The sequence below is a fragment of the Panicum hallii genome, chromosome 1 (genome assembly GCF_002211085.1).
Source record: "Panicum hallii strain FIL2 chromosome 1, PHallii_v3.1, whole genome shotgun sequence".
Lineage (NCBI taxonomy): Eukaryota > Viridiplantae > Streptophyta > Magnoliopsida > Poales > Poaceae > Panicum > Panicum hallii.
In genome coordinates, this window is record NC_038042.1 from 57184361 (window position 1) to 57194256 (window position 9896).

Below are 9896 nucleotides of genomic sequence, written 5' to 3' on the forward strand. Positions count from 1 at the left end.
CGGGAGCCCATTGGGTATCGGGCTTCGGGCTAAATGGGTTCGGGCTCGGGTTTTTTGGGTTTCGGGTTTTGGGCTCGGGTTTTATGCCCAAGCTAAATTATACCTACTGGCATACAAGATACCTCCTCCATCCCACAAATATGTTGGTTTAGAAACTTTCAGTCATATTATTAGGAGTGGAAAATGACTATATTATCTCTAATTAACTATAGCGGTTTTGATTGAAGACCGTACTATTTATTTGATTTCCAAGATCTCAATAAATACAGATGTATGAAACCTGAAAAATTGATTGGCTTCATACCCTTTTATATACTATTATTTTTTGGTATTTGATATTGATTTAATTAGATGAATTTTATTACAATCTAAAAGAATATATTTTATAAGGTAAAATTTAAAGGCTAAACGAATATTATTTTTGCACCGGAAACTGATCGTAGTATCTAGCGGAGGCCATCCAGGTAACCCTGAGCATCCAGCGAGGCTGCGAGGTAAATTCGGAAGAGAGAGAGAGAGAGAGAGAGAGAGAGAGAGAGAGAGAGAGAGAGAGAGAGGGGGGGGGGGGGGGACGACCAATGCGGCAGTGAACCACATGGACGTGGCCCCCGGCCCCGGCTCCCCCCGTCTTCACACGAAAGTCCCCTCCCCTCCCCTGTCGCCATCCCGGCGCTTCCCTCGAGGAGCGAGCGAGGCGTAGCAGAGCCCGAGAAACCAACCAAAACCCCGAGCCCATTAAACCACGCCTCCTCGCGAATGCCACTGCTGCTGCCCCAACGCGGCTCCGCGGCTCAGCACCACCGGCCATGACGCGCCGCCTCCGGGCCCTCGCTGCCCTCCTCCTCCTCGCGGCCGTCGCCGTCGCCGACGACGGTTGGTGCCCTGCCTGGCTCCTGTGCTCCATTTTGCGCAGAGGTTTTACCGGCGGAGGGTTTAGCGCTGCTCGAGAGCGGAGAGATTCTGGGGGGCTGCCGCTGCTTGCTCGTGCTGCGTTGCTATTTTATTAGCGCTGATGCTAGGACGCGGCGGCTTTTAGCATTGGGGGGGCGTGGGTCTTTGTTTATAGCTGGTTCCTTTTCCTATTGGTAAAGTACTTGATTAATCTAATCCTGGCTCCCTGTTAGTAGTAGCATCTTCTGTTCTCTGCTGTCCTTGGGGATCAGTTGCTGCAGCGCAGTGGTGCGCCAACGCGAACTAACAAGCACACCACCCCTATCCTAGAATGCGGCCTATTGTGATTCCGTTTTTTGTTTGGTCTCGGTCTGATTTCCCGTGTGTAAAAATGCGTTCTTACTGCCATTTCTGTAGTTGGAGATTCCTTTCTTCCTGTTGTGGCCTTTACATCTTTCTGTAAGGCCTGGTGTTAGCATTTTCTTTCGGCGTTGATTTGTTTCATTCGATTGTTATTCGTTGGTCTTGCATAACTGATTCCGGTTTTTTCCTTAACTTCCTTGTGTTGATTCTTCTTCTGCTGCTTTTACTAATCCAGGGGCAACACTGCTGGAGATCAAGAAGTCCTTCCGCAACGGAGGCAACGCGCTGCACGATTGGTCCGGCGAAGGCGCGTCGCTGGGCTACTGCTCTTGGCGCGGCGTGCTATGCGACAACGTCACCTTCGCTGTTCGGGCGCTGTAAGAAGATTCCTGTAGCAAAACTACAATCCTCTATTGCTGGTGCCGATGTGCGGTTGCTGACGCCGTTCTTGTATGCCATGCAGCAACCTCTCGGGGCTCAATCTCGAGGGTGAAATCTCACCAGCCATTGGGAGCCTGAAACGTGTTGTCTCAATGTATGATAGGGCATTGTTTCTTTTCGAGAATGTGTGATGGTGCATTGTATCCTGCTATGAACTTTCAGATGCTGAACTGTGATTGATATTTCCCCCCTGAATGTTGGGTTATGTTTAGAGATTTGAAGTCTAATGGACTTTCCGGGCAGATCCCTGATGAGATTGGCGATTGTTCGTTGCTTGAAACACTGTAAGTGGGTTCCAGTTTTGGACATGCCATTTTCTTTTTTAAAAAAATGGTTTAGTTTAAATTTTCCCATTAATAGTGGATTTTTCACCTCCTAGCACCTGCTTTTTTTACATGTTTTTACTTGTTAAATTCGCATTTTTTGTGCCCTTGATTATCACCCCTGTTTCTGTTTATGATTTCTAACAGCACCCCTCTTTTGATCCAGGGACTTGTCCTCTAACCATCTAGAAGGAGACATACCATTCTCCATATCTAAGCTGAAGCACCTTGAGAACTTGTAAGTTGTATTCTTTGCGCCAGATCTAGGTCAAAAAAAGTGATCCATGGTGCTTGTTGCATCACGTGTGCTGCTGTTTCCTGTATTTATAGGATCTTGAAGAACAACCAGCTGGTTGGGGTGATACCATCTACACTCTCTCAACTTCCGAATGTGAAGATATTGTAAGTTACAAATAAAGTTTTCTGCTGTTTTAACTGGATTTTAATCTAATGCAATATGCACCATAGGGACTTGGCTCAGAACAAGCTAAGTGGTGAAATTCCAAACCTAATATATTGGAATGAGGTTCTTCAGTACTTGTAAGTACTTTGTTCCTTTGAAAGACAAAATTTGTTTTGGTGTAGTACCTTGGCTGCCTAGTTTATGAGCCTAGTAACTTATTGCAAAATAAACTTGTACAATAAGAGCATGAACTAGTTATGTATTCATGATATGACATTTACACCTTATATGCACATAATGTATAGGGTGAGTAGGCCATCTTTTGGTTTGTCAAGCTCACTCGTTCGCATCTAAATTAAATTTCGCATGCGCATCAGGGGATTGCGAAGCAATAATTTAGAAGGAAGCCTCTCTCCCGATATGTGCCAATTGACTGGCCTGTGGTACTTGTGAGTGCATTGTTACCCTTCGTTTATCTTTAGTGCTGTAAGTTATGCTCTTTACGATATTCACATAGTTACTTTTGTTTATCTCAGTGATGTGAAGAACAATAGCTTGGTGGGTACGATACCAGAAACCATAGGGAACTGTACAAGCTTTCAGGTCTTGTATGTATATATATTCTATTCTTTTGAATACACTTATCAAAATTTCAATCGTACAATATCACTGAACTTTTGGTTTTTAGGGATTTGTCAAACAATCAGCTTACCGGAGAAATCCCATTCAACATTGGTTTCCTGCAAGTGGCTACGTTGTATGTGATACTAATTCTTTAGATCAGAAGAAATACTTTTGGTTTAATTATTCAAGCAATGACTTGAAACATGTAAACTATGTACCAGGTCTTTGCAAGGGAACAAGTTCTTTGGCCCCATACCTTCGGTGATTGGCCTTATGCAGGCGCTTGCAGTGCTGTAAGTTATCTAAGAATTCTTGAATTTTGAAAAGAGGCATTGACACTTAAATGTAAAGAAAAAGATAGTTGAAATGTACTTCTTTTTACCATGTAATTATTCAGGGATCTGAGTTTCAACGAGCTATCTGGACCCATACCATCTATACTGGGCAACTTGACATACACTGAGAAATTGTAAGCTCTCTGTTTTTTTCTCACATTTTTGCACATTTATTTCATAGTTGATTGATAAGTGATGCTTTTACCTGGAAAGTTGTACTGACAGAAAACTCGAGCTTTCATTGAACTTTTTCTAATCATAAGTAAGGATGACTCACAGTATTTTTTGCCGGTAGATACCTGCAAGGCAATAGGCTAACTGGATCGATACCGCCAGAGCTTGGTAATATGTCGACACTGCATTACCTGTAAGGGTGTATTTTGTATGTTACTTTGCTTCTTGGTCGTTTATTAATTAGCGTTCTTCCCAATTTTTACACATCATCTGTTTTCAGGGAACTGAATGACAATCTATTGACTGGGTTCATTCCTCCTGATCTTGGAAAGCTCACAGAATTGTTTGACTTGTAAGTAATTCTGCCCCATCATTTGTTACGTATGATGCTTACTGGAACGCTAATCGAGATGGTGATCCATGTCGCTTGCAGGAACCTTGCAAACAACAACCTAGGAGGACCTATCCCTGAGAATATAAGTTCATGCATAAATCTCATTAGTTTGTAAGTTCCATCTGTTCTCCTGAAGTTTTAAGGCATCTCTGGTGGTCGGATACTTAACCTTCTGGCTCTTGTAACAGGAATGCTTATGGCAATAAGTTGAATGGAACCATTCCAAGTTCATTTCACAAGCTCGAGAGTCTGACTTATCTGTAAGGGGTTTGCTGATTCCTACTTTTTTTTATCGTTTAGATTGTATTTTTGGTAAGCTGATTCTTCAGCCAGGCTGCTATGATAATAACAGTACACATCTGATCATATTACCTAATAATTTGTATTTATTCATACCTTTTAGGAATCTGTCATCAAATCATCTCGGTGGAGCACTTCCAATTGAGGTAGCAAGAATGAGAAATTTAGACACGCTGTAAGTTCGAGCAGCTCATCTGTAATTGTTTTCAAGTAGTTTTGTTTGTATGCTACAATATGTTAAACTAAGATATATGTAGGGACTTATCCTGTAACATGATCACTGGTTCAATTCCCTCAGCTATTGGAAGACTAGAGCATCTTCTGAGGCTGTAAGTCTTACAACCTATCATATTAAGATAAATGTTTGTACGATGTCATGATATGATATTACCTTATTCCTGTAGCAACCTAAGCAAAAATGGTCTTGTTGGACACTTTCCTGCTGAGTTTGGGAACTTGAGGAGCATAATGGAGATGTAAGCACCTTATGACCTAACATTGCTCAAATTTCTACTATGCTGATCTCTTCTTACGCAAGTAATGTTAACACATTCCATTTTATTTCAGCGATTTGTCCAATAACCACCTTCGCGGCCTGATCCCACAAGAGGTTGGGATGCTACAAAATCTTATACTGTTGTAAGTATACATGTTTCCTCTTATATCCTTTCAAAACTGATAAATTATTGAGGTACAGGTAAAAAAGGCTTTGGCCAATGGACTGCATATGAATTCTGTATTCTGCACCCAATTACTCCAGGATGATCTGTATTTTTTGTCCTTTCAGAAAATTAGAAAATAATAGTATCACCGGAGATATCTTCCCACTTACTAACTGCTTCAGTCTTAATATCTTGTAAGTTAACAGCCAGAAAAGCTATTTTTTAAACTGTTTGTGTCTGGCTTTCACTTATATCGTCTTTATTCTTGATTGCTTTTGCAGAAATTTATCATACAACAACTTTGCTGGTTTTGTACCTACAGACAACAACTTCACCCGATTTTCACCTGATAGGTGGTACTCTCTGGTATTAGATGGTCCATTCAGAATGATATTTTTACCAATCCTTATTCATATCTTATCTTTCCAGCTTCTTGGGTAACCCTGGACTTTGTGGCTATTGGCCTGGTTCTCGTACTTCGTGCTCTCCTTTATCATCCAGTCTTGAACATAAAAAGAGATGTATGCACAATGTTACCTTCATTAAGTTGCTCTGGAGCATAAATTTATCACTGATCAACCCTACCCTTTCTTATTTGTTTGCAGCCTCTGTCTCAAAGGCTGCATTTCTTGGTATTGGTGTTGGTGGGCTTGTTATCCTGTTCGTTATCCTAGTAGCTGCTTGCTGGCCGCACAGCTCACTGGTTCTCAAAGATATCTCTGTAAGCAAACCAGGTGATACATCTATTAGGTTTCCTCTTTGTTGCTTTTAACATATAGATAGCTATTTTGTAACTGTTGTCTTGTGATACTGCTAGTTTGAAATCTGTAATTATGTCTCAAATAGATTTTCTTCTTGTCTCCCCAGTTCATAATTCAAATTTGTTGGCTGTTTATGTAACTTGTATAGCTGTAAATTAAATAATATTACTTATTTATCGTGACAGACAACCTTGGTGCAGCGTCAAGCAATGTTCCTCCCAAGCTTGTGATCCTCCACATGAACATGGCGCTCTATGTATATGATGATATAATGAGGATGACTGAAAATTTGAGTGAAAAATACATTATTGGTTATGGAGCATCAAGTACTGTCTATAGATGTGATCTGAAGAACTGCAAGTCAGTTGCGATAAAAAAACTGTATGCTCACTACCCACAGAGCTTGAAGGAATTTGAGACCGAACTTGAGACTGTTGGGAGCATCAAACATCGAAATCTTGTCAGCCTTCAGGGTTACTCCCTGTCACCTGCTGGGAATCTTCTCTTCTATGATTACATGGAAAATGGCAGCCTCTGGGACGTTTTGCATGGTGAGTGCAGATTACTAAAACCTTTTACACAGAATGCATTTGGGAGTAGTGCTACAAACAGTTTAGCATATAGTGGTACTTTTTTTATGCAAAGTGCATAGTATTTAGAACGACTACTTGCTTTCACTTGTGTTAGCATTCACCTATTCATCTGTCAGCAAGCACCTACTGGTACCTTTCCTATAAAGATGTCTGCATGATTTCACTGTTATTTTGGTTAGGGTATTTCCAATTTCCCATAGATTGACAAGAAAATTGCGAACATTCTGCAACCCTTTGTAATTTGTATGTCTTTGTTGATTTTAGTATCGTCATCCAAGAAGAAAAAACTTGATTGGGAAGCTCGCCTCAAGATCGCTCTTGGTGCTGCTCAAGGCCTGGCTTATCTTCACCACGAGTGCAGTCCGCGAATAATTCACAGGGATGTAAAGTCAAAGAATATCCTTCTAGACAGAGACTATGAAGCTCATCTTGCTGACTTTGGTATCGCCAAGAGCTTGTGTGTGTCGAAGACACACACATCAACTTACGTAATGGGTACAATTGGTTACATTGACCCAGAGTATGCACGCACATCCCGGCTCAATGAGAAATCAGATGTATACAGCTACGGCATCGTCTTGCTGGAGTTGCTTACTGGCAAAAAGCCTGTTGACGATGAGTGCAATCTTCATCACTTGGTAACTATTTAACCTTTTTTTACTTGTTTGCATAATTACTTGATTTTTTCCTATTTCCCTTCACCTACATCTTTAGATTTTATGGCTTAATATGCACTCAATCATGTGCACTAGATCTGTGTTCCTTTGAGGGGACCAGCAACATGAAACCCATCATGTGATAGATCTGTGCTCAGTATGGTGGTGCCATTCATTGTATGGCTGGTGAAAGTTCAATTATAACTTGCCAGTGCCCTATAAAGCCTGCCATATTTGTCCCCTACCTTCAATCATGTGTCTGAAATTTTTTACTTGCTGCATACTATTATAAAAACTGCTAGCTGATTTTTACTTTTCAACAGATCATTGATAGATTGGTTATTTGTTCCATCATTTATTTTTTTGGATATAGAATCCCAAAGTTGAATTAAAACTGCTGTTCTTGGATGTCCATGTGCAGTGGCATTGCTGTACAGTGAATGCTTGTATCCGTAACTTGCTGATTTTAATCATAGCTGCCCTCATTGGCTATCTGCTACCTGCAGATCCTATCCAAAACCGCAGACAACACGGTCATGGAGATGGTTGACCCAGACATCACAGACACGTGCAAAGATCTCGGCGAGGTCAAGAAGGTGTTCCAGTTGGCACTCCTTTGCAGCAAGAGGCAACCGTCGGATCGACCAACGATGCATGAGGTCGTGCGCGTCCTGGACAGCCTAGTCTGCCCGGACCTGTCCCCGAAGCAGGCACAGCCACAGGGATCGGGGCAGTCAGCCGCAGCTCCGAGCTACGTGAGTGAGTATGTCAGCCTACGAGGCGGCAGCGCGCTCTCCTGCGCGAATTCATCTAGTGCGTCGGATGCCGAGCTCTTCATGAAGTTTGGTGAGGCGATATCGCGGAACACAGAATAGATCGATCGTCTGTCTGTCAGGTCTCAAGAGTCAAGAGTTCAGCCTGCAGTGTGCAAGAGGTGTCTGGCGCCTGGGAGTCTACAAGAGATATCTGGCGCCCTAGGAGTGTAAATATGTCGCAATCTCCTCTTTCTTGGGACTTATCTGGCTATTTTTTCTCCTTTTTTCCACTTCTTTTTCCTTGTGTTTTGGGACAATGCAAAGTTTACTAAAGTAGAGTGCTCTGTTGGGGAAAAAAACCGAAGCGCAACTAAAGGAAAAATGGAGTTTGGTGCAGGTAGCTTTTACTGACTTGTTCTGTTGTTCAGCTGGGACAATTCTGCTCTGCTCAATCAGAGCACTGTTTTAAGGCTGAAGAATCATTCTGGGCAGTGTTACTGTTATATTATCCTGGGGCTCCTATTCCTGGATCATGCCATGCCACTGTGATTCCCTGGCGACCGCAGTGCTGCTTGTCTTACCATTGGCAACTACCTGCATGGTTAGTTATGTTACCGGTAACTGCCGCTGCGTAAATTTTTCTCTCTTGCGTCCCGGCTTAACCTGTTGAATGGAAATCCAAGGGGACCGGTCCCTGCGCCCCTGCCCCTGCATGGAGGACCTTGTCTCGTGGAGTGTCAGGGATGACTGCAAATTTACTCCGTAGGGCCGCCTCGTGTCCGTGCGAATGATTGATGGGGGACAACCGCGCAACATCGCGGTGATGGCATGGGCCAAAGCCTCTGCCACCTCGCCTGGCCTGATTGATACGGGCAAGAGCCAAGAGGCGAGCGAGTTCCTCGTGACCCGCGCCGCGGGCGCCACGACGCGGGGGTGGATACGAGCTGGAGTGGAGGGAGCGCGGGCGAGCGCCGAGCGGGGAGCGCTGCCTCCCGCCCGTGTGGTGTCGAGGGAAAGGGGCCTGGCGCACGCAGCTTTTCACGCGTTTTCGTGGTGATTTTGATGGTGGTCAGGGTCAGTGGTGACCGGTGAGACTTGAGAGAGCGCCAGGCACAAGTGGCCGACGGTGCAGAGGCTTTTGCTTGCTTCCTGCGCGGCGCGGCATGGCGTGCCGCGGTACTGTCGCGTCGCCGCGCCGAGGCCCCCGGCCACTGGCAAGAGGGCCCTGTTCTCATTGTTCCATCTGGCCGCCGGCACGCCTTCGGCGAGCTCTCTCTTTTGGAGTTTTGGTAAAGACTAAACAGATAGATGAACCGGTGCTAAGCTTTAAGCTCTTGGTAAGCAAGGACTAGGCATGAGTTAGGATACACTTAGCTGCACTGAAAATGGAAAAGAATGTACACGCTGCTGGAAGTCACCGACTCCTGGGACGTCAGCAGGATCGGCCCATCGGGGATGTCATTCGCTGGCTAAATAGCAAAGTGAAGCACACGGGTAAATCATGGACGGGCCCGCGTGTTTAGAATTGGCCGTATTTTGAACTGGACTGCTACAAGAGCCCACTACTGCTGCTGCACAGGCTGTTTTCTTTCTTGGGCTAAAGTTCCCGGCCCGTCTTACAACGTAGCGGATCTCCTCTTCTCTCTCCTTTTTTTTTTCTGAAGCTTGTGTGTAAATCCAGACGTCAGCTAGGCAAAATCTATATAAAAAAATGTTTCTTATCGTCTTGACTTTTACCCATCTTTTTATTAGGTTGTGATTATCTCTTAGGAACCACTCTATTTTCGAAGTCCACGTCATAATGGTCGGTGCGAAAAGGACTCGATAGGAAATGGTTACCAGCAAGCGAAGAAATCGCGACGCTAAAAAAAAGAAGATAGTACTAGTAGCAGTCTAAGAGAGAGCAACAAGAAAAGGCTTTCCTTAGCGTGCACAGCTTCCCCGAATACCCCTCCCCTGCACGTACACCCCGCTAGGCGAACCGCGAACGAGTCCACCGCACGCAAAGCCCGCGAGCCCGTGGACCGATCGGCCACGACACCGTCACGGAACGCCACGTGGAGGCCGACATCTGCCTGTGGGCCCCGGCCTCAGTGACACGACGCGTCGCATGAATCAGCCGCGGCCAAAGCCCTTTGCGTCCAACGTGGCTCGCCGCCTCGCCGGCCAGGACAAAGTCGCGCCACGTGAGAGGACGCTGCCTTGTTTGGGGATGGCTCTC

The 9896-nt window shown here is 44.5% G+C and overlaps 1 protein-coding gene across 1 annotated transcript; it reads left to right on the forward strand.

Annotated features, from left to right (window-relative positions):
* Positions 1–776: 776 nt before the first annotated feature.
* LOC112899328 (LRR receptor-like serine/threonine-protein kinase ERECTA) lies at positions 777–8082 on the forward strand. The gene is made up of 27 exons (XM_025967763.1): positions 777–873; positions 1490–1631; positions 1718–1789; positions 1908–1979; positions 2185–2256; positions 2349–2420; positions 2487–2558; positions 2799–2870; positions 2958–3029; positions 3110–3178; positions 3267–3338; positions 3443–3514; positions 3676–3747; positions 3835–3906; positions 3988–4059; positions 4137–4208; positions 4352–4423; positions 4506–4577; positions 4653–4724; positions 4816–4887; positions 5036–5104; positions 5192–5263; positions 5340–5431; positions 5516–5644; positions 5857–6222; positions 6529–6902; positions 7427–8082. Exons 1-27 carry the CDS (start codon positions 807–809, stop codon positions 7793–7795), a joined length of 2973 nt encoding a protein of 990 aa, XP_025823548.1. The 5' UTR covers positions 777–806; the 3' UTR covers positions 7796–8082.
* The last annotated feature ends 1814 nt before the right edge of the window (positions 8083–9896 follow it).